General features: G+C 41.1%; 1 protein-coding gene across 1 annotated transcript in view; it reads left to right on the top strand.

Moving 5' to 3' along the window:
* The first annotated feature begins 573 nt into the window (after positions 1-573).
* Positions 574-25,243, top strand: part of LOC126360413 (MAP kinase-interacting serine/threonine-protein kinase 1) — a 434,127-nt gene continuing 409,457 nt past the window's right edge. The window contains exon 1 of the mRNA XM_050007709.1: positions 574-890. Coding sequence (XP_049863666.1) covers positions 863-890 — 28 coding nt within the window. The 5' untranslated portion in view covers positions 574-862. The remainder of the gene's footprint in view (positions 891-25,243) is intronic.

The raw sequence follows: 25,243 nt of genomic DNA, 5'->3' as shown, positions 1-25,243 counted from the left end.
TCATGGAGTACATAGAGGCATGAAGATAGCATTAACTGGATACCGAAACTGATCGTGTTAATAAAGTAACAACTTCTGAAAACATACGGCTGTTTGATGATTTTTCTTTGGTAGAAATCTGACCGGCCGCAGTCCCGTATCCACTATGGATCAACAGAGATGCCTAGTATTGTTTTCCCTGACTTGTATATTTCTAATAAAACTATGTTTGAAACCCAATTTAATAGAAATTTTTCCTTTCAGAATTCATATTTTCGAACACGGCTTCATTTGTCAGGAAGAAATATCCCACGGAACTATTAGAGTAATGCAAGTCGATAGCTCCCTTCGAATACAACATGAGTGGTTTCAACAATTGTTTGTGTCAAACCTCTGTATTTCAATATGAACATAATACATTAACTATGAAGGGAATCAAATTAAAATAACTCTGAAGGACTCGACAGTTTAAACAATGCGAGTACGAAAAGATAGAGAAACGTCGAGTTTTTTTCTTTATTGAGTTCATTACTTTTCCGATATAATAAATTTGCATTATGTGCTGTTTAAATAGTCAACGCATATGCAAAACATGTAGATCAGATACACTTTTCCCTTTGAATATACGCATATCTCTGCTGTTCCAATGTTATTGTTCCGGCCGCCTTTATTGGTCGAACTCGGCAACGGTAGTTCAGCGCTAGCGTATTTGTTTGTGATCTCTGGAACGAGTACTGTCTCTACGGTGCTGCCTGCAGTTGGTGCGTTGTGGACTGCAGGAAAACTGTGTCGTGAGAACAGGTGGTGTGCTACCGCGGTTCTGCATTCGCTTCCGAGAAGTGGCGGTTTGTTATCACCTGTGCCGAACTGATTGCATGAGCTGATGGATACGATCGCAGAGACACCGGACGGTGAGTCAAAACATTTCGTAGTAACGCTCGAGCCGTTACCAATTACTTCCCTGTTAGACACGTCGCAGTTTCTTTGAGTGTAGTTGAATACGCTCATACCACATACCCCTCTCCCTCAGTTTTGCTCAGTCTTAGTTCAGGTGTTAAAGGAACTGTTTTCCTACGACTTTTTTCAACAGGGGCAATGGTTAATAACAGCTCTTATTTTAGTAATGGAGCATATAAGTCATACCCCTCTTAATTTTGTTCTGGACTCTTTTTTTTTTTATAAATTTGTGTTTAGCATCATGGATCAGCGTCAGTGATGATAACGAACAATGCTACTGTTATTTTAAAACGTGTCTATTGTTGCAAGCATTTATTGTCTCAACATGCGTGCACATTGAATTTAGTTTTTGTGCAAGATCTGTTTGCCCATTTCACGCCCCAGGAAAAGAAGTTACAAATTGAAAATATCTCTCAGAAGATTTCTGGGTGAAGCCCGTATACTCTTAAACATTACACACGGATTCCGAGTACACTCGTGTTTTCTACAAGCTGTTAGTGGAGGCCATCTGCTATGATATATACATTTTTTAATGAACTTAGCTGTTAACGTTGGTAGTCAGTGTATCATACTTGATTGCTTTCATGTGCTTTTCTTGCTTTTTTGTTTATTAAGTGTTTTGATTGTATTTTGAGTTTCAATTAGTTATTGATGTCGTCTTGAAGTTCCTGCTGCTTTTCTATTCGCAACAAACGGAAACAAATCTCCGAATCTGAAATACTTCAGGAGTTTTTTTTTACTATTATTAAGATGTTCCTAGTGAGAATAAAGATCCTGATGAATATGTGAGTACGGTTGCAGTGAGAGGGCAGAGTTTCCAAGTGATTCCGACAAGAACGATAAGGCGATTCTGTTCCAGTGGATGATCCGTTTTGTCGGAATGTTAACATTAAATGAAATTTGTTCTCTAACGTGTGAATTTTGCCGTTAACGTCACCTGTTGAGAAATAAATTCTCCATGAAAACAATTGGACAAATTTATACTTCAATCACTTTCTGGAAAATTAAGTGAATCGCTTGAAACTATTTGTCAACTTGTGTGACTTGGTGTCTTGTGAAAGTTTTATATCGATATAAATTGCACATTATTTATACCCTAATTGTTATCCTACGAAAAAGCGTCGGAAGGATCAGTTAACTTGGCTAGGTTGCGCATTAATACTCGGGACGTGTATTGATATTAATGCCATAGATTTCACACCGACAGGACCTTTTGTGACAGTTTTTATATTAGTCGGGGCATCATCTTGCTATAAGGCAGACTGTATTATTTGTTAGCCAATAAGCTATCCCACACTTTCTTGTGCTGTACGTACATTTTCAAATTCTCATTAGATTTTGAATTTCTAATAGTGTGTTTTTAGTGGAGAGGTATAGAATTGAATGGGAAATAATATCCATCGTGCAACCTTTGCCGCATCTCTTCAATAAGAGAGCGACAGTTCATTTGAATACAGTTAATTATGTTAAGCAACAGTAACAAGTATTAAATAGTAATAGAAATGTTCTATACTCATATCTTCTCGTTCACAAAAAGTCCGTATTTTGCTACAAAACCATCGGTTAACCCAAGGTATTGTTAGCGTATGAATGGGATATGTACGTGTAAATTTCCGGATGACTATATGTGGCTCGCTCTTTCACCAAGTAGAGTAGGCAAAATGGAATACGTTATTTTGCACTTTTTTTAAATAGTGTACCTGGACAAAGTTTAAAATTGTTTTCAACAATTGATAGCAGCGGTCGGCAGGATCGTACATGGCACCGTAAGTAGTTTCAACACCGTAACTTTCTCAAATCTAGTAGGCCTGTGGATACGGATGGACTAGAGTGCACATTGACGATGAAGCTTTCAAACGCAGAGTTGCAGTGAAGATTGGAAATTGAACTATGGATATTTCCTGTTCACTTACGCCCAAAATTGGCAATGGCAAACCACCTCCGCTAGGACCTTGCCTAGTACAGCGGTGCGGGTCTCCCGCATCGTCCCCAACGCTCTGTCAAGGGGGACTTTGGATAGACAAAGAATTTATTTTTCAGCAAAGACGTTATTACGCATTTGGAACGCGTAGTTTTAAAGCATTAAAAACATTGTACGTGCTCGTGACTCAAATCCGGACTTTTGCTAGTAGAGGACTTTTCTTTCATAGTAGTAGCACTGGTACAATGCTGAAAACAGGGTACTGGTTACAAAATGCGATTTGTTTGCTACTTTTTAAAGAAACAGTAAAAACTTGTATTTCAGTCGTCTTTTAAGACAGTCTGTTGTACGATAAATTCATTCTTTAACATTTTTACGTTTCGTCATGGCCAATGTCAGTTGCGAAAAGCTTTCTTCGGGTTGTGTTATATTGGTTACGTGCTGCGCTCTAAGTCACGTTAATTAGGGAATGCTCTCTACAAGCACCAACTGGCGACGCTACGAGAAAGGCGCTGCGAATCACAGAAATCGTCACTGTACGAGGTGTGCTACAGAAGTAGCTGAATTTCGCAGGCTTTGTGTATTATATTTTTAATTTTTTTAATTATTTGGTACACATGTTACTGGCATATGTATTCATTTGCAGCTGTTTCGAGTATTTAGTTTGTTATTAACAGTCGAAAAGGCTATACGTGTCCTCGAATGCTCGGCGAATTTTTATTTTGGAAAAAGATCGATCAGAGTTTGAATTAAATTTTGCATGAAAAATGGAATGAAGTGCAGCAAAGCATTCGAAATGTAGACTGTGGCTTCTGGGGAATCTCTTGTGAGTAAGAAAAGAGTTTACAATTGATACAAACGTTTCAGATAGGGCAGAAAAGACGACGACGGCCGTTCTGGACGCCCTAGCACGTCACTAGCTGACAGCAATGTGGACGAAGTAAAGAGAATGCTTGTGGAAAATCGCCGAAGCGCCATTAGGTAGGTTGCCGATGATGTCGGCACATTATTTGGCACATACTAAACTATTTTTTCGGATGTTTTGGGCATGAAACGTGTAGCAACTGTTTGTCCCGAAATCGTTGAAATTCGACCATATCCGACATCGCTGAGGAATTGCTGAATGAAGCCAACATCGACCCAAAGCTTCTAAAGAAGCTTGTAACAGCTGACGAAATACGGGTATGAAGTCGAAACCAAGGCCCAATCGTCCCAGTGCAAACTGTGGGAAGAAATTTGTGGTAAGGTCTTATGGGACCAAACTGCCGAGGTCATCGGTCCATAAGCTTACACACTACTTAATGCAACTTAAACTAGCTTACGCTAAGGGCGACACATACAGCCATGCCCGAAGGACGACTCGAACCTCCCTCCGGTGGGAGCTGCGCGGACCATTACAAGACACCCCATACCTCGCGGCCACTGTCGGAAGAGCCAAGACCGACAAAAAGTCGACAACTTACGTCACATGTGTAGGTTCTTCTCATTGTTTCCGTCTATTACAATAGGATAATGCCCCATGAGTTCCTGCCTTATGGTCGTACGGCTAGTCAAGAATATTACCTGGAAGTTATGCACAGTTTGCGTGAAGCAGTCCGAAGAAAACGACCAGAATTGTGGCAAAACTACTCGTGGAAGTTGCATCACACTAATGCTCCCGTATGCTTGTTCGTGCTTTTTGCCTCAGCCACCTCTTTCGCCGGTCATGGCCCCCTGCGACTTTTATTCCCGAGGCTGAAGAGAACATGAAAGGACGTAGTTTTGCCACTAGTAATGAAATAAAAACGGAATAGCCGAACGAGCTGAACACCATAACAGAAAATAAGTTTCAGAATTGCTTCCAAGACTGGAAAAAGAGCTGTCACAAGTGTATTATATTTGAGGGGGATTAGTCTGAAGGAAACGAAGTTGGTGTCGTCGAATAAAGGTTCTTCAAGAAAACAAATTTCCGCTACGTATTGATCATGCCTCGTATAATGTCGGGGAAAACACGTTACGCCTCCCCCCCCCCCCCCCCCCCCCATCGGAGGTTCGAGTCCTCCCTCGGGCATGGGTGGGTGTGTTGCCCTTAGCGTAAGTTAAAAGTTCGGTTAGGTAGTGTGTAAGTCTAGGGACCGATGTCCTCAGCAGTTTGGTCCCATTCGGATTTAAAAAAAAATTTCCAGTACCCAAAACACGTTCGACATATTTCTTCTTCTGCTTTGTCTATCGCAAATTGATGGTTCGATGAATGGAATTGTGGTATAATGCGAGGCATATTTTTTTTTCTTCCCGCATTCGCGTGAGTCCGATATTGGGTGGGAGGGGGTGGACGGATCTACGCTGGGCTCTTAGCATTGATGAATTGCGGTCCCCTGCAACATATACTCAACATTTTATTTTCATATGTGTACGGCCAAATGCCCTTGTAAACGATCAGATTAGTTTACCAAAACCGTTCGCATTTAGCCACGGATTTGTCAACCATGACCGCACACGTACCAGCAGAATTTGTCAGTTAAACCTCATTTTTGAAGCAGACACAGTCCGAGTATGCACTAAGAAGAAGACGCTGGTCCAGGGAATGGTTTAAAATTATAAACATGTAAACTTGTTAAAGGAAATTGTAAATTCAGAACCGATTGAATAAATCAACTTTCTGCGAATGTTACAATTGGGAAGTGTGCAGCAATCAGTCGCCAATAATCTGTTTATTAATGATGGGGATTTCATCAACTGTGTGGTGAGATGCTTGTCAAATCATCATTAACGCTTGGGTCCCGTATGGGATCGAATCTGATATCTGCGAATGGACAGTGAAACTTACGATTACTTGATCAGAGTTACTTCACCCTAACTTTGAAAAACAAGATAAAAGTACGCGAACTTTTATTACTCTCTACTCGGTTATCTAATGACAGTTCATTAAAATACCACACCGTGGGAATATTCACTCTACATCATCCGTGCTAGACTCCTGCTTGATGTGCGTAAAATATTTTCTTGTGAAGCTCTTTCTGCGTAATATCAGAACTGGTAGAGGTATACTATATTGTACGAGGCCTTAACTTCTAATAAAATTTTATGAAATGAATTTAGATTGTAGCAGATGCTTTGCAATTTTAGTTTGGAACAACATAATGACAATTAGTCAAAACACAAAATACCCGTCATACTTGACTTAATAGTTCAAGAAACACCAAAAGTAATACATGTTCCATCATAAAAATACAACGAAATTTCTCGACCACTGCTTACTTGGACTGTGCGTATACATTAAATTTGAAAAGGAGGCGAGTTTTCTTACTCCTTCCACTAAATGGCTGAAGTAAGGTACCCTGTCCAGATTTTTACCGGTCAAGAAAAAGTTTGCCCTCCCCCCCCCCCATGTTTTGAAAGCTGACCTGTACAGGTAGTGTCCAAACTGATTATAAATTACAGATTACCTTACAAAGTTTAGACCTCTATTTCGCAACACAGTAAGACTAAGGCTATCCCACGCAGTAGAACGTCACGCCACACCATCTGGGAAGGCCTGATTATACGTTGCGATTAGCCGATAGGAGGTGCACTCTCAGCAGGAGCGAGACACAAAAGTGTCGTAACAGAGCATGAATGGACGCTTCACAGAAATGCTTGCAAACATAGGCGATGTACTGTAAACGCACATTGAGTGAACTCAAAATTCTGGAAAAACAGCACTAAGTGAAACACAGTATCGCTAGTCTTAATTCAAACGAACAGCTGTCAGAATAAAGAAATGTTCCGGTTTCCCCAGCTTACCGGACGACGTCTTTTGGGGGGGGAACAATCGCTGCCATACAAAGCTGAAAGCTGGCAGGTTTCGTGTATAAATTTTTAACTTGGTAGAACGTAGTTTAATTGGTAGAATTGTAATGAATATATACTTCAAAAGTTGAAAACAAAATTTTATGTTATCTATTATTTTCAGGCTGACTTAAAAACGCTGTACAGTCATTCATACACAATCCTAAATACTATTGCTGTTTCCAACTGAAGATTGCTAACGGCGAATTTTACCACTAAAAAACTTTATAATGTGGCAGGTTGTAAGTCACTGCGAAAAGCGGGCACAACATTTTTTACGAAAGAACTTAGAGCGTACACTTAGCACTTCTGGCCGCAGTGACCCATGTTGAAAGCAGTGCAATCAGAAACTAACTGCTGCTGCTTTACCTCCATTATATAGTTACTGGCGTATTTAGAGATTGGACCAAATTGCAAATAATAATTTATCCTCGCAGATCCCATCAAATTTCTTCAGAAACATTTAAAGATATAACCACATTACACTGTTTCACAATTTTTGCCCTCTTCCATCTTTGTTCCGTCATGGGCGCGGTATTACGGTGATGTTTCAGAAATTCTTTCATGTCTAAAAATTAGGTGAACACACAATGCTCAAGCAAGTGTGTATATTTGACATTCAGGAAGTGGGATAAAACTATTTCTTTGATTTCATATTTTCTGTCTTTCATATGAAGGAAACAATTGAAAGCTTGATGTGGAGTTAGTAAATCCAACAGATTTACGATATGAACTGTGGGAAAGGTGACCTGAATCATTTATTTCGAAACTGCGTATGCTGAAGTTAATTTTCAAAGACATCAGTAGACGTCAGCTATCATGTCCACAACTTAACAAGGATGTAACTTTGAAACAAACTTACAACAAGAAAGTTGACATAAAGCCTGAAGAGACATTAGCTTGGTGCCATTGTTCTTAACAAAGGGTCGTCAGTAGAAGACAGTAAAAATCTTGTAATAGGTAAAGAGCTATTTCTTAACTAGGCTAAGTTCAGAAATGTATATTTTCGTAATTTGTTAAGGTAGAACGTTGAGATACTACAAACATAAATTCAATATACCTACTGTTAACTTCGTAATATGAGTTCTGTGCTTACAGATCTAGTCACATAACAAAGGTGTTTGAGATAAAATAGTTTTTAGTGAAATAAAATTGTACTAGGAGCCTGGACGGTAATTCGTGTCATATTTGATGTTGATCCATAGTCATAAGTCAGCACTGTCGAAGTTCGAGTAATTCAAAATTATTGAAGCTTCTGTGGTCGCTTGTTGACGTATTGCATGTTTGCTTTCGTCTCCGGAGCTTCGGCTGACGTTTGTTTATCGATTTTTCTGAGGTTTTGCCAGCAGAGTGGTTTGGTGGCAGAGGGTCGTTCGTGGAGGCGAAACGTAAATAATAATAAAAAACATAATACAAATGTCGACTGAAGATCCCGAGATGATAGCCAAGCTCTAAGGACTGAACTATCCAAGCACGACATGAGATCCGTCCTCACAGCCTTACTTGCCAATACCTCATCTCCTAACTTCGAAACGTCACACAAATTCTTCTGCGAAACCTGCAGGGCTGCCACTCCTAGAAAAGACATGGCTAAGATAAAGCATGGCGGTGTTTCCAGAATGACGGACGGGTTCGCGAGTCGTGTTTGGATAGCTCAGATGGCAGAGCACGTGCCCGCGAAAGGCAAAGGTCCCGAGATAGTCTCGGTCCGGCACACAGTTCTTCTCTGCCAGGAAGTTTCATATCAGGCCGCACTCCACTGCAGAGTGAATTTCTTCAGATAATATGTTGTTAAAAGGACTCTTCTGAAAAATGATAGTTTTTTTTAGACACAAATATACGGCTCCACACTAGCGACAGTATTTTCCTGTATTAGCCTTACTATAACTGGCGTTCTTGAATGGAAGCTGTGCACCCTCCCCCGACATGACGAAGTGGTGCCTCAGATTTATCCACTGCACCGCACAGCCTCCCATTCGGAGCGATCTGTAAGGAAAGCGGCAGTTACACTAGGCTTGGAAGTTTAGGTATCCTTCGGAATCTCTATTCCATGTGAAACGGTTGCAGTTAGGGATGCGTGAAATCTGTGATAAAGAGAAAGATAGTTATTATGCGTTGTAAGGCTACCGTTGTCGCACCACGCTTGGTTATGGATGCATTGTACTAAGTTTTTCTGGCAATAAATTTATTAGGTGCTATATCCGACAAAATCTCACCCTACAACCAAAAAGGTTTAAGGCGATGTAGGACGCGAGGCTTAGTTTCCAGCAACAGCCGTATGTAAAGACGAAGAACTTTTCTTCTCCGGAACTGATCCATTCATCCAGCTTACAGTGTAAGAAAATCTCAAACAGCGTTTTGTTTTATTGTGGTCTTTACTTGATGCAGCTCTCCTGTGGAAGTTCCATCATCTCTGCAGAACTGCTGCCACGGTCGGTTCCAAAACATTTTTCCTCACAAACGACTCATCATTTACGCTCCCCTCCCTCTCTCGGCCGCCCCCTTCTTTCCTTGTACACTTTCGTCCATGTCAGTTATCTCTACTAATTGTGATAAGCGCCATACACAAATCTTGCGGCTATCTCAGCTTTGAGTTCCAAGCCGCTTGCTTGTGTCTCCTTGAACCCTCGTGACTTGCAACCTACCTCTGTTGCAACTCGTATACTTTATTCGTGGTTTGTCTCTTTAATTTTTACACCCCACGCTTCACTCCATTGCCAGTTTCACGATTCCTTTTGGTAATATTAAAAAGGAAAAACACTTCATGTCCAGCAAAGTTATATTTATTTGGTCTTGAGTCGGTTTTTGACTTCAGGCCATTTTCATGTGGCAAATGTCGCAAACACAGATCAACATGAAGTGAAGTTTGACTTAACACAGATATTATTTGTATAAAAGATACAAAAAGACAATGTTTAATAGGAAAACATTACAATAATTATATTAACTAAAAAAGGAGTAAAGAATTTATGCGGGGATACATTTAACAGATGAAGAGAAATAACACAAATTTACAGTTTGCATGTAGTTCTTGTAACTAAAACTAAAGGGGAAAGTGGAAACTGGTGTGATAATATAGTATTAGGCTGGCATTCAGTCTCATCTATTTGTTAACCTTCAGTAGAGTAATTTTTGATTTTCTTGACAGAATGTAAAGCTTCACTTTCTACACCATATGAATGACTCTGCTAAAATATAAGCAAAGCTCGAATCTTCCTTCTCTCATATTCTCTCAGCCTAAGTGCCATTGCTCTGCCTGACCGTCCAGTATACATTTTTTCACGTCATTGTATGCAATAAAACATCATGCAAGCAATCTGAAAAAGTGATATATACTGGTCTCTCCGCCATAACTGTTGCAACTAGAGTACTTGAACGTCAGAGAAGTTCGCGATTAAAAGAGGAAGATTCGACCTTTACTGATAATCTTTCAGCAGAAAAGCTTTCATGTGATACAGTGTGAAGTTTTACATTCTGCTAAGAAAAGCAGAGAGGTGACCCTACTGGAAATAAACAAATACGCAACACCAAGTGCCAGCCTAATTTTAAATGATCGTATCTGTTTCCATTTTGCCGGCGGCGGTGGCCGAGCGGTTCTAGGCACTACAGTCTGGAACCGCGCGACCGCTACGGTCGCAGGTTCGAATCCTGCCTCGGGTGGATGTGTGTGATGTCCTTAGGTTAGTTAGGTTTAAGTAGTTCCAGGCTCTAGGGGACTGATGACCTAAGATGTTAAGTCTCAGAGCCATTTGAACCATTTTTTGAACCATTTGTTTCCACGTTCCCTTTTGCTAGATTAAGTTATCGTTACAAACACTAGATTCACCTGTAAATTGATCTTATTTCTAATCTGTTAAATTTATCTCCCGAAAAAATTTCAATGATTATTGTAATATTTTCCTTTGTAAACACTACGTAATTTTGTATTTTTGTACAAATAATACCTGTGGAAGTCGCACTTGACGTTTATCTGTTTTTGCGACATTCAGCTGCCACCTAAAGTAGCCTGAGAAGCCGAAGACATGTTCGTGACTAATAAATATAATTTCGCAGAAAGTGTTTTTCCATTTTAATATATCCTGTTCCGCTGAGCACCGACGGAAAATTTAGTTAAAGCGCTTTGGTAATACATCATTGTGCCATAGCTTTGACAAAGATGCGAAAAGCATCAAACGACAAGTTCTTATCTATCGATGTATAGTTTTGTCACTTTATTATAGCATTTTCGAGAGAATCTCAGTACGCTGGTGCTTTGAAATAGCGGGAACGTACGCTATTACATTAAAAGCACCAATTTTGGAGTGCAACTACATAAGCCTAATACAAATGGCGTCTCCTAAGTTCTATATGTGAAATAAAATAGTTGTCCTTGGTCGCGTTCCTCTCTTCGAGACAAAAAATCGGACTCGACAGACGCTTCCTTTCATGCTTCGCAGTGTAGTGGGAAGTGGAATGACACGCGCTTTGGCGTCACCAGCTTCTCGTCCACGTACGTTTCCACGTCCCGTGAGACGTTAGCTTTAGGGCACGCAGGTGCGACTCCGGTGGGCGGAAGCGGCGTCGTCGGTTTCTGCGAGGTGTGCAGTGAGCGGCCTTCCGGCAGCGTGGGCGGCCCGTCCCAGCGTGCTTGCTGCGGCGCCCGCATCTGCTCGCCAGATGGGCCCTGGCGGCCGCTTCTTGCGCGCGCTTTGTGCGCGCTGCGGCCGCAGCTGGTCGCAGGTTTCGCGTGTCGGGCGGGCGCTCAACGTAGGGCTCTTCCTGGCAGAGCACTTGCGTCGATGCGCTGCTGTTGGTAAACAGAGAGGCCGTGACAGTGACGCGGGCCGCGCCGCAGCTGGTTCTTAGTGGTCTCGTGCTGTTCGTGCGCCTCGGAATGTAGTGAAGCCGAGAACGTCCTTGGTGCAGTCATCTGTGCCTGTGCCATCCCATTCACAAAAATCTGCGGTCGAAGATCCATTAAGTGGCGTAGCCTTCGATACAGTTCAGCTGTGGAGCTGACGACTGGTGGCCTCACCGCAGCCACACAAAATTAGCAGAAATAATCCACATCTATGTGATTACTCTGCTACTCACAATAAAGTGCCTGGCACAGGGTTCAATGAAATACCTTCAAGCTGTCTCTCTACAGTTCTGCTCCCGAACGGCGCACGGGAAAAATGGGCACTTAATTTTTTCTGTGCGATCCCTGATTTCTCTTATTTTATCGTGAAGACCATTTCTTCCTATGTAGGTGGGTGGCAACAGAATGTTTTCGCAATAGGAGAAAACTGGTGATCGAAATCTCATGAGAAGATACCGTCGCAACGAAAAACGCCTTTATTTTAATGATTACCACTCCAATTCACGTATCATGTCTATGACACTATCTCCTCCATTTCGCGATAATACAAAACGAGCTGCCCTTCTTTGTACTTTTTCGATCTCATCATTCAGTCCCACGTGATGCGGATCCCACACCGCACATCAGTACTCCAGGAGAAGGGGGGTCAAGCGTGGTGTAAGCAGTCTCTTTAGTAGACCTGCTGTACCTTGTAAGTGTTCTGCCAATGAATCGTGGTCTTTGGTTTGCTCTCCCCACAATATTGTCTATGTGACCGTTCCAATTTTGGTTATTTGTAATCCTAATCCATAAGTATTTAGCTGAATTTGCAGCCTTCAGATTTGTGACCTGTCGCGTAATCGAATTTTAGCTGATTCCTTTTAGTACTCATCTGAATAACTTCACACTTTTCCTTATTCAGTGTCAATTGACACTTTTCGCACCATACAGATATCTTATGTGAATCATTTTGCAAGTCGTCTTTGATCATCTGACGACTTCACAAGACGGTAAATGGCAGCATCATCTGCAAACAATCTAAGGCGGCTACTCAAGATTGTCTCCTATATCGTTAATATAGATCAGGAACTAGAAAGGGCCTATAACACTTCCTTGGGGGACGTCGGATATTGCATATATTTTACTCGATGACTTTCTGTCCATTACTACCAACAGTGACCTTTCTGACAGAAAATCACGAATCCAGTCGCAGAACTGAGGCAATATTCCGTAGGCACGCAGTTTGGTTAGAAGTCGCTTGTGACGAACGGTGTCGAAAGCCTTCTGGAAATCTAAAAATATGGTATCAATTTGACATCCCATGTCGATAGCACTCATTACTTTAGGAGTATAAAGAGCTACTTAGGTTTCACAAGAACTATATTTTCTGAATCCGGCTGACAATGTGTCAATAAATCGGTTTTTTTTAGGTGCTTCGTAGTGTTCTAATACAGTGTATATTCCAAAACCCTACTGCAAATCGACGTTGTGATTCAGGCCCTTGACTTAGCGGATTACTCCTACTTCCCTTTTTGGGTATTGGTGTGACTTGAGCAAATTTCCAGTCTTTAGGTACGGATCTTTCTGTGAAAGAGTGCTTGTATATAATTGCTAAATGTGGAGCTATTTTATCAGCATACTCTGAGAGGAACCTGACTGGTATACAATCTGGACCGGAGGCCTTGCTTTTATTAACTGATTTAAGTTGCTTTGTTAAACCGAGGATATCTACTTCTATGTTTCTCACCTTGGCAGTTGTTCTTGATTGGAATTCGGGAATATTTACTTATCCTTCTTCGGTGAAGGAGTCTCGGAAAACCGTGTTTAATGACTCTGCTTTAGTGGCACTGTCATTAGTGACGTCACCGTTGTTATCGCGCAGTGAAGGTATTGATTGTGTTTTGCCACTGGTGTGCGTTATGTATGACCAGAATGTCTTAAGGTTTTCTGCCAGATTTCGAGACAGTTTCATTACAGAACATTAATCTGTCTTTTTCTCACCATTTTTATTACCTGAAATATATTCACAATTGCGAATATGTACAACCATCAGCAGCTTGATGGAGTGACGATAATGTAAATTTGTGCCAGATCGGGGCTCGAACCGGGAATTTCCGCTTGTCGCGACCTGTCGCATTAAATTGAGGCTACCCAAGCACGACTCACTACCAGAATCAAATGTCCATGTGTCGTCAGCCATGTGTCTGCAACGTGTGCTCGTAAATTCATTATGTATCTTCACGTACATGGGGAACGATTCCAGCCCTACTACGTTTCCTGCTTTAGGACCACGTACTATAACGATTGAAAGTCGCTTTTCCGGTATCGGCGGTTTAATGCGACATTGTAACGATTGTGTTGTTCAGAAGTACAATGGAGTGTTCCTTCGGACATACACACCCGAAGAGCATCGTATTCCTGAACAGCACAGACACTGCAATATCTTTTTTTTATAAGTTTTGGCTAATGACAAGCTTGAATCTGCAGTTCGGTATGAATGTGATCAGATCCGAAGAGAGCTGAAAGATCTGAAAAATTTTGTGACTAAGACGGAAGAATAAATTCGAGCAAAGTCACTGTGGTATCACAAGATAATTCGTTTAGAATTGTAAGACTTTTGATGTGGATAAGTCACTAGCATAAATGGCACGGTTGAGTTGTAAGAAAAGGCCAGTTTTTATGTTAGACATACTATTGGTAACATGTGGTGAGCGCGGTAGTTGGTACCGTCTTTGGTCGCTCTAGACGAGCGTATTTTCTCGAAAACTTGAGTTGGGGGGGGGGGGGGGGGGGGAAGGAACGAAGAGCACTGCTCGTCGATGACGAGGTCATTAGAGACTCAGCACTAGCTCGGATTGAGGAAAGGATTCGGCTAGTACATTTCGAAGGAACCATTCCAGCATTTGCCGCACGTTGTTAAGAGAAAACAGAAAAATTAATCAACGTGACAAGACGAAAACATAGATAATCTAAATGAAGATGGCAAAACCGGGATTTGAGCAGTCGTCCTTCTAAATATAAGTCCGTGGTTGGACTCCACAACCTTGCTCGAGCTCAGGAAAACGGTCTGTCAGTTTTGCAGTTTTTAATGCTGCAGCATAAAGTCTTTTATATTAGGGGAAGTATTTCCATTGTGGTTACAACTTAAAAAGCTTGCTTCCAAAATTCCTCACGAATAAATTTGTGAAACTGAATTTCAATAAATCTAACCATATGAAAGAGAAATATATTCCAAATATTTCCTCTTCCTAAAGTAATGGACAATAAATAAACTAAACCGGAGGATGGAAGCCTCAGGCCAACCGAAGGTAATCTAACTCGGGGGGGGGGGGGGGGGGGGGGAGATTCTTCTATAAATGTTTTACGAATGTGTGTGTGATATACTCAGCTTCGAAATCTTCAACTATGTTATTTGGTATGTCCCATCTATCTTGACGACCCTGTCCAGATGCAAATTACAAAATGTTAACAGTAAATGTTCTTTAGCCGTCAGGGGGACATAAATCAGCATGATTGCCTTCGTTGTAGATTTTTTACAAAGATGAACAGCGGCATGACTTTTTTAAATGACACCTGTATTTTTTATTTGGTAATTCATTTCTTCTCCTAAAGACCTATTCAAAAATGTATCACGGTGTACCATTCACTGAAACACAACGTTATTAGTGACATAACACAACAGTGACGTGGTGTGTGTCCGGATGAGTCAGTGGTCAGCGCATCTGCCTAGTCAGCAGGACATACGGGATCTAATCCCGGTCCGGCAACAAACTTTCAGCGTGCTTCATTGATATAAATCAGTGGCCACTGGCAGCTGATGTCTCTAATTTCTTTTGTGTCTGTGTTCAGTGTTGGCAGTTCAGCTTATTACTGCCGTCTGGAAATATGTCAGCGAATTTGAATGTGTACCCCTTCAAAATGGTTCAAATGGCTCTGAGCACTATGGGACTTCACTTCTGAGGTCATCAGTCTCCTAGAACTTAGAACTACTTAAACCTAACTAACCTATGGACATCACACACATCCATGTCCGAGGCAGGATTCGAACCTGCGACCGTAGCGGTCGCGCGGTTCCAGACTGTGGCGCTCGGCCACACCGGCCGGCATGCCTCTTCATTGAGGCCGCAAGTGAGTAGTGTTTTTCTCAGTTGTCACTTCGGTACACGGGGCTTCGAAACATACATAGTATTCAGTGTGAACAAACAAGTTGGTATCCAGTATCCTTTACAAATGCTCTGTACAAAACTTTACGTAAGCAGTAAGTGGCAAACATAACAAACTACAATATCGTACCATGTGCTGTGTAGCAAAACAGCATTCACAGACACGCATTTCCGTATGTTTGACGTTTCGGAGAAGTTCTCCACACTGCCACACTCTGTTGTTTTGAACTTTCTTTGTCACGCTGCACGACATGTTGTTCTCCTACTCGAAATTTCAATTCTACTTAATGCCTTATTTTTCTCTCCCACTCCTAGAATGCGTACTGCCGTATCCTCTCCATCTGATATAACTTGGTCTCCAGCTCTATTTCTTTATTTGCATTTTTCATTTTTGTATCTGTGAACTTACTATATGTACCATACAGATCTGGCTCACTAATAGTTTCCCCTTGCGTAACGAACCATGCCCACAATGTGGTTGTGGAGTCGACTTACTGTATCCCTTATATTGGTGGAATTTCTCCTTCTTGTCGCCCTTCATACTAATTATAGCCGTCCAGAGTCCTTGTCTTTAATATTGGCAAACGATTCACTTATGGCTGAGCTGGTCCTCAGTTTCCTTCGTGAAAGCGGTTTTTATTTTCAGTTAAGATTTCGCTTTACTCGTGGAGCAGGGGCAGAGTGACTGCGGTTGGGTGCTATCTTCGTGTTTTCTGCGTCTGGTACCCAAGACCATTCCCCCTTGCAAAGACCACTCTTTTATCCCCTATTTCTCCAGTTTTTAGATTTGGCCTTCTCTTTATGCCTTCTACTGTGTTCTTTCAGCTTCCTCCCTTTATAGTTTGATATATTTGACTGGTTCCGCCCACTTTCAGCAGCCACCTCTATCTTACGCATGTAGCTTTTGGATCGTGGGACTGATGCCCTCGGCGTTTATTATCCTTACCACATCAACTAATCAGTCTTGTTAGTGTTTTATGTATATCCCTTTCCTCTGAGTCCGTCCAGAAAGTCGTCGTTCCTTACCTTACCAGTACTCCTAAATTTCAACATTGGTTTGTGGCACCACATCTAAAATACTTAGATTATCTTGTGTTCCTGTTTTCCCACTGTTCATATTTCACTACCATATAATGATGTGCAGCAAGCGTACAGTCTCAGAAATTTCTTTCTCAGATTAAGGCCTATGATACTAGTAGACATATCTTGACCAGGAATGCACTTTTTGCAAGTGCTAGTTTGCTTTTGATGTCCTCCTTGCTCCGTCCGTCATTGATTATTTTGCTGCCTGGGTAAGAGAATTCCTTGGCTTCATTGACTTCGTCATCATCAGTGTAAGTTCCTCGATGTTATCATTTCTTCTACTTCTCATTACTTTAGTCTTTCTTCGATTTACTCTCAATCCATATTATGTACTCATTCATTCCATTCAGCAGATCATGTAATTTTTCATCACTTTCAGTGAGGATACCAATGTTACGAAGGACCTTAATATTAATACCCTTTTATCTTGAATTTTAATTCCACTCCTTAACCTTTCTTTTACTTCTCTCATTACGTCTTCGATGTATATATTGCTCAGTAAGGGTGATATACTACATCCTTGCATTACACCCGTTTTAATCCGAGCATTTCGTTCTTGATCGTCCACTCTTATTATTCCCTCTTGGCCCTTACACATCTTATATATTACCCGTCTTTCGCTATGGTTTACCCGTAATTTCCGCAAAATTTCAAGCATGTTGCACTATTTGACATTGTCGACCTTCTTTTCAGGTCGAAAAATCTTCTGAACGTGCATTGATTTTTGTTTAGTCCTGGTTCCATTATCAACCACAACGCCAGAATTGCCTCTCTAGTGTCTTTAGCTTTCCTAAAGCCAAACTGACAGACACCTATCACACCCTCAATTTCCTTTTCCATTCTTCTATATGTTATTCTTGTCAGCAACTTCAATGCATGATTGTGGGATAATTCTCGCACTTATCGGATCATCTTTCGAATTGTGTGGGTGATATTTTTTCAAAATTCAGATGGTATATCGCCTGAGTCATACATTCCACACACCGACGTGAATAGTCGTTTTGTTGCCATTACCCCAAATGATTTTAGGAATGCTGATGGAAAGTTATATACCCCTTCGATCTTAGTCTGTCAAAGTTCTTTTAAATTCTGATTCTAATACCGGATGCCCTATAGCTTCTGAATCATCTCCTGTTCCTTTTTCTATCACGTCAGACAAATTCCCCCACTCCCTTCCCCTCGCCCCAAGAGTCCTTCAGTGTACTTTTCCACCTATCCTCTCAGGCTAACAACAACCAAAGCTGCAGATCCAACACAAATCTGCACTGACGCAAGTGGAAAGTGGTACTCTGTGACCTTGAGTGAACTCGATCAAACGTATACTGCAGCACTGCCACACTTGCAGGATACGTTAGTTGAGATGTCATCCTTACGCGAATATATTTATAGTATACAAAACAGATATTTCTACAGTTGAAGAATGGTGTGAATTTATGATGATGGGTATTTCGTGCGCCCAATGTAACTGGAACCTTACGGCTCGAGGCTGCAACACGGCTTGCGCGGAGGACGTCGACTTGCAACTTATCGTCATCTTGAACTTTGAAAAAAGTGTAGTCATCGGCATGAGGGACATGTAAACATCATACCGATAGATTTGAGAGACAGTTGACGATAGTGTAATGACAGGAGAACGAGTGGTTAGCAGACTGACTTAGGACAACATATCAGTATGCGCGGATCCTTCCAAGACTGCGCTACGGTTTGGTAATACGTCAGCGAATGTGAAGGTTGCTCTTCCCCATTTAGGCTACAAATGTGTAGTGTGGCTCTGGCAGTAGAAGGACGGCATCAGCTGAATTACGGGCTGATGTTACAGACACAATGTCACCATGAACGTCGGGAGCAGATTACTAGAAGCTACGTTGAGACCGCGAATTGTCATGGGCCGCTTACCGCCAACACCATACCATAGGCCACAGAATACTCCAGGGTGTAGAGCCAGAATCAGTTGGGATATTGCTAATCTAGGGCCATTAGCGATGAGTCCATCTACGGTTTGTACCCCATTGACCGAAGGGTATAGAGAAGGATACCAAATGGCGTATTCCAACAGGATAATGCAGAATCCCAGACTGCTGTTCTCACCATAAACGCCTTGAAGAAAGTACGGGTCTTTGACTGGCCTACCAAAGTCAGCGGTGTCCACAACCTGATGTAACCTGTGTGGCCGTTGGCTACTAAATTTCTCAAGAAGCTGGCGTTCGACGAGTGAACCGTGTCAGTAAAGACAAAGAGTTGCGGCTGCTGCACAGTTTTAATTAATTTTGTGGTGCACTTGTCCACTGCAGTGGACAGCTGTTACTGTCGCTTCTTCGGCGTTTTCAGTCAGTGCTGAGGCTGCAGATGCACGCAGCCTGCTCCAGTGGGCACTCCGTAAAGGTGCTATGCCCTGCCTGCATTAGCAGCCTCAAGACCGATTAAAAATGCCAAAGAAGTGACATTAACAGCTGTCCGCCGCAGTGGACAACACCACAAGGTTAAAACAGCGTATCGATGTAGCAGGATCAAATAAAAAATGTAATTAATTATAAAAAATGGGTAATGAAGAGATTTTATTTAATTATATAAATGAGAGTATACGTCTATATTTAAATGTCTTGAATTGGAAATTGTGATACCTGTGGCTACAGTCCTTCACTCACTTATTACTTCACCTCATGGGAGTAAACACTTCTAAGTTAAACTTCAGAAAAGATTGCACAGTTGGAGTTAAACACAATACGAGGCGACATTGCCTCCCATCTCCACAATGCCCCGCTAACTGACAACTCACAACTGACGGTTAGTGACGTCTGGCTGGGCTCAGCAACCACAAGATGATCTCAGCTGAGAAATGTACACACCTCATTCAAAGACTATTCATAAGTCGTTTTTATTCCTTGACAGCACTGTTTTCTTTGGCGTCCTCACGCTGGAATTGAATATATCTATATACTATCTCAGGTTATTTAACTTAATTACATTTCATTGAGAAAGAAAAGGATAATTGCGTAAATAATTTGTCTCTGAGGTCCGGATAATCATTTGTTATTGTTACCTAAAGTCCCATGTTATCAGCTTCAACCTGGAACCTCTGCAAGACTGCTTAAATATAGAGAACCGTCTTTCGCAAATGAGTGGAGATCATAATAGTTTTGTGAAATTTAGGCTGAAGCACCGGCACTTCCCGTAAACAGCTAAATATTTTAACTTAATACATTTTAGAAAATGACACCTAACGTGTCATTAATGTTAGCATTTTAGCTGGGCATGTTAATTTCTTCAATGTTTATACTAATGGGTCTAAGCAGATACTCTCTTCACAATTCAGTGGTGTTCGTTGATGTGACATAGAAGCAAATTCAGTTTGAGGTATATGTGAGCCTCAAGATATTGAGTGTGTGTATGTCAATCAGTTAGCTTTCTCCTCTGATCGATAACCTCCGTGTCCTTAAAAGCATTCAGAATATATACCAATGAACAGAATAGTGGTCAACCCTTTTGCCGTACAAAAGAGCGGGATAAATGTTACACTCAGCGCACATTGGAATCTAGGGAAGTGAAAAAGCCGGTATCGCAGCCGAGGAGTACTGCAGCCTGACAGATTTAACGGTAGTCCTTCCAAATGAGCATTCACCTACTTACTTAGAATTAAATAGTTACTTTAAAATCAAAACGGGAGGAGTGGCTGGAAACGGCAATTCAAGCTGCCGTTAGTGAAATACGATGCGTTTTAAACTTAGTCTTTCCATCAGCAAGAGATTGTTCGCACTGAAACATCTTTAAACTCTGTTTCACCACCGCGCCATTTCCGAACAAATTGTGAGAAAACAATCGAATAGATCTTTTACAATCGCGATACAATGTAAAAAAAAGGAAAAAAAGACGTATAAAGTCAATTGGAACTGAAATCCAAACTTTCGAAGCTGTTGCAGCAATATGTTAAGCTGAGGGATTTACCCAATTCGATAATTACTTGTGTTTTGGCCAAATTCTGTAAATTTCTCCAAGACTGAAGTTCAGAAAGTTCTGTTCCTATTTAATAATCACACATTTACTTTTTACACTGTTTTATAAAGTATTGATTCTTTGAACATTTGATAACCAGACATGACAGGTCATTGTTAATGTCGCATTTAAAACGTGTGTATTTCTAACTCAGTCTAATTTGCCAAGTAAAATGATCATTTCCTTCCAGTTACTGTATCTCTCCGTATATAAGGAAGGTAACTGCTGAAGTTTCACAGTAGTGCTCAGTGCTATAGTAGATCAGAATTATTTCCTATTTGTCGGATATTTTTCTTCACTCCTGTGTTGAAAACAGACTCGATTTCCTGTGACTGTAGTACATGCGTAGCAGTTTGGAAAAAAAAAAAACTGGCACAGTGGTCTCGTTTTCGGTATCATTGCATAATGGCATCGTTATGATAGGGAAGACAATAGTGAGATTCATGACGAAACAGTCTTATGATGCTATTCTTCCCGCTCACGGCGTATCTCCGGCTATTATTTTCGTCGTCACAGAGTGTCAATGAGATTACTAGCGTTGTTTCTCGCGCAGAAATTCTGTGGTTGAACAGCTGGTCTGTTATAAAATAGTGTCCTGCGAAATTCTGTGGTGGAACAGCTGGTGTGTTATGAAATAGTGTCCCACAAAAGGCTACTGCCGAATCATAGAGTATAAAACAAACGAATAGAGCTCCTACTTAAGAGAGCCTTCCCTCCCCCTTGAAATAATAAGAAAAACTTCTAACATTGATCGAATCTTGAATATGTTTTATAATACGATAACCTACTGACAACAATGTTCGTACGGGAATATTCGAATGCCTTTAGCGCTATCAACAGTTTGTCCTCTGCAAGCTTCTTCATCTCTACCTGTGTGCTATAACAAACATCCCTTTCAGCCTGTTTACTGTTTTCATACATAGGTCTAAAATTTACCCCCCCCTCTCTCTCTCTCTCTCTCTCTCTCTCTCTCTCTCTCTCTCTCACACACACACACACACACACACACACACACACACACACACACACACAAACAATCCCTTCTTTTTAGTCAAGTTGTTCCATTAGTTTTCAGTTACATTCAGTACTTTCTTATTAGTAAGTCAACGTACCCGCATAATCTTCGGCTTTCCTCCGTAGCAACACAATTCGAAAGAGCTTCGTTTTTTCTTCGTGTCTGAACTGCTTATCTTCCATATTTCAACTCCGTTCAGTGCTACGCTAACGACAGGTACCTTCATAACAGGCATTATAACATTTGAGTTTGTGTTAGAAGTTAAAAAATTCCTCTTGCCAAAAAACTTTCCTTGCTATTACTAGTCTGCATTTTACATGCAACCATCATCAGTTATTTTTCTGACTAAACAACAAACGTCATCTACTACTTTTAGTGGCTCCTTTCCTAATCTTATCAACTCAGCATCGCCAGACCTAATTCGATTACATTCCGTTACACATGTTTTACTTTCGTTGATATTAACCTTAAACCTCTTTTCAAGGTACTATTCATTCGGTTCAACTTATTTATTCTGTATATACTGAATATTCTCGTAATGTCTTAGGAATTATCTCTGTGGTACCTCGTAAATGAGAAATATTCATATTCATCTGAATTAATTTCGTAGATATGTAATGGAGATGATGAAGATAAAAGCAGTGAAGATGGGAGATTATATGAGATGACACCAGTAATAACCGTTCAGAAATGCTGGAATTGCAGCGTAATGAATATGTGACGATGTTTTTGTTCGTCACAAACTCTTCACAACACTGTTTCAGTTTTTTTAAAAAAAAGGCAGTACCATTACTTCAAGCACTTTCAGTTTGTGACCTGTACATGCTGTACAGGAAAACTGTGTATTTAGCAGTGGGGGGGGGGGGGGGGGGGGGGGGAGGAAAGGTTTGTTCGTTCAGTGTACCTGCATACCTCGTAAAGGCTCTACAAATGGGAATTGTAGCTTACCATGTTTGTTGTGATACAGTCGTTAATTGCAGCTTTTGTTTTCTAAACTGGTAATTGTAATGATTTGCATATGTGATTAGTTACGGTAAATAATTCTAGTAAAGTGGGACAGTAATCATACAATGCTGCTGATCTTTGTAAACTTGCATTCCTTGTAACGGATAAGAAAGCATATACCCACAGAATTCATGTTACGATTAGCTAGACATTACTTGAATTTAAATTCCAAAACTGACTAAGCAGAAAGAAGTTTTTGCTGCCAATAGTTTAGTCAGTTGTTTTGATTTCGCAACGAGAGAAAATTCTGTTGGAAGGGGCATTTCTTTTATTTGGTAAAAACATTCTAAAGCCAAGATCGCATAAATGTTTCTTCATTTACACCAACCGGTTTCGACAGACTTTACTATCATCTTCACGTCTTCAAAATTTTTATTATAAAACGTGTTTATTTTAAGCTAGAACCTTTACGCCACTAAAATAACTTGGTGTGGAGGTTCCAACTCAAAATGAATGCGTTGTATAACAAAAAATTTTTGAAGACCTGAGGACGACAGCAGAGTCTGCCGAAACCGGTTGTTGTAAATAAATATTTATGCGATATTGGCCTTATAAAATTTTTAGCAGGTGGTCTGGTAGACTCCCGGTGCGGTAATCAGTACGAACTCAATCATCTTCATCGGAATTAGGGTTTAAAGGTCTTCCAGTTCGTTTCGCCCTCAAAGATGTTGGCTCAGTCATATTTTCTTGTGTGTTCCAGTTTCTTTTCTTTGGATTATAATGAATTCACATTCAGTGACTTTGGTAATCGGAGGCCAGACGTTCACGTTACGTGTTCCTTCAAATTTTAATATCTTCTCCCTTGGTTTTAGTTCCAGCTTGTCAGATACCTGTACACAACACAAGACATGTCTCGCCATGGTCAAAAGATTTCCCTGAAATAACTTTGGGTGTTGAAGCAACGGAGGTACTTTTCGGGCAGTTTTTGTTGGATTGGAATTTAGTACAGGAGGAGGAAAGAAAAATTTCGTGTTTGAGTGTGATCTTTGGAGTCTGTATCCAAACGAAGCGTTATTGGAAAGCATTATTTTTATTACTATTTAAACCATTTCTAAATCTGATGGATGTCAGTAGTTCACAAGTGGAACTGTCAAGAAATAAATATCGGCTGTGGAGCAGGTGGCGAAGTGGTTAAGAGCTTCAGAGGTTATAACACTGTACTCGAATTCGCTACAAACTGTGATTGGGGAACGAAGGGAATATGCTCGCTCTAAATTACAATCTATATTCAGGACATATATATCAACAAACGCAAGGATTCTGGGAAACAATTCGATACTCTGTCATTTGGCAAGTTCAGACAAAACACAAATCGCCCACTGAAAGAAAGATATTAGAACATTCTCTCTCTCTCTCTCTCTCTCTCTCTCTCTCTCTCTCTCTCTCTCTCTCTCTCTCTCTCTGTGTGTGTGTGTGTGTGTCTCTGTGTGTGTGTGTGTGTGTGTGTGTGGGGGGGGGGGGGGGGGGGGGCTTCGTGAGCTCTTTCAGAAGGAGAGTTCATAGTGTGTGAGAAACAGTGGTGGTACCACTTAGCGTCGCGTGTTCGCCATGACCCAGATTCGTTCCACGCTGGGCTGCGGCAACAGACTGAAAAGCCAGTCAGCTGCCACTCTGCTGACATGATGAGAAAGATGAGTTAAGGTCGGTAGCAGGTTAAATACGTGTTGCTGGCGCAGATTGTTATAGCGCAATCCCGCAAGTAGAACCTGCTACTGCGGAACCGCTTTTTGAGTTCTGGTTACGAGCATGTCAGCTCTTAGCTGGTAACGAATTACAACTGTGGAATTGGGTATAAAACAGCATATCCAGCATTTGGAACTGGTGGGGTTCGAAAAAAAATTCTTCATTTGAAACTTCCTGGCAAATTAAAACTGTGAGCCGGACCGAGGCTCGAGCTCTGGATGTTTGCCTTTCTCGGGCGGAAGTAAAGCTGTGAAGACGGGTATTGAGTCGTGGTTGGGTAGCTCAGCTGGTAGAGTTCTTGTCCGCGAAAGGCAAAGGTCCCGAGTTTGAGTCTTGGTCCGGCACACAGGTTTAACCTGCCAAGAAGATTCATATCAGCGCACACTCCGCTGCAGAGTGAAAATTTCGTTCTGGAAATTGTTCATTTGTTTGGAAGCAACTCCAGAGGAATGTAGGTTAGAATTTGTCATTATTCCGTAATGGGGGAAGACGTGTTGATACTACGACTTCATACATTTAAATCTGGCTTGAAATTGGAGATGTTGCGGGCCAGATGTGTTTCGGGATTTAATACAACGTTCATTTGATTTCGCTACATTAAACATAAAAGGGAAGATCGTAGATTTGCGCTATTACATATCTTCATGCCAGAAACAAAAACGCTCCTATCGTAGCAGAAAAAAAGTCGAATATATCTTGGCAGAGTTAGGGACGTAGAAGAAGGGAACTAGTTTTTGACTTGCCTGGCAACTTCAGCGACATTTAAATCAGAACATCTTTACATATTACGGCATTATTTGTCAGTATTTGTATCGATGTCA

This window comes from Schistocerca gregaria, chromosome 1, assembly GCF_023897955.1.
Source record: "Schistocerca gregaria isolate iqSchGreg1 chromosome 1, iqSchGreg1.2, whole genome shotgun sequence".
NCBI classification, from domain to species: domain Eukaryota; kingdom Metazoa; phylum Arthropoda; class Insecta; order Orthoptera; family Acrididae; genus Schistocerca; species Schistocerca gregaria.
The sequence above is the reverse complement of the archived record's forward strand: the minus strand, read 5'-3'. Positions and strand labels throughout refer to the sequence as shown.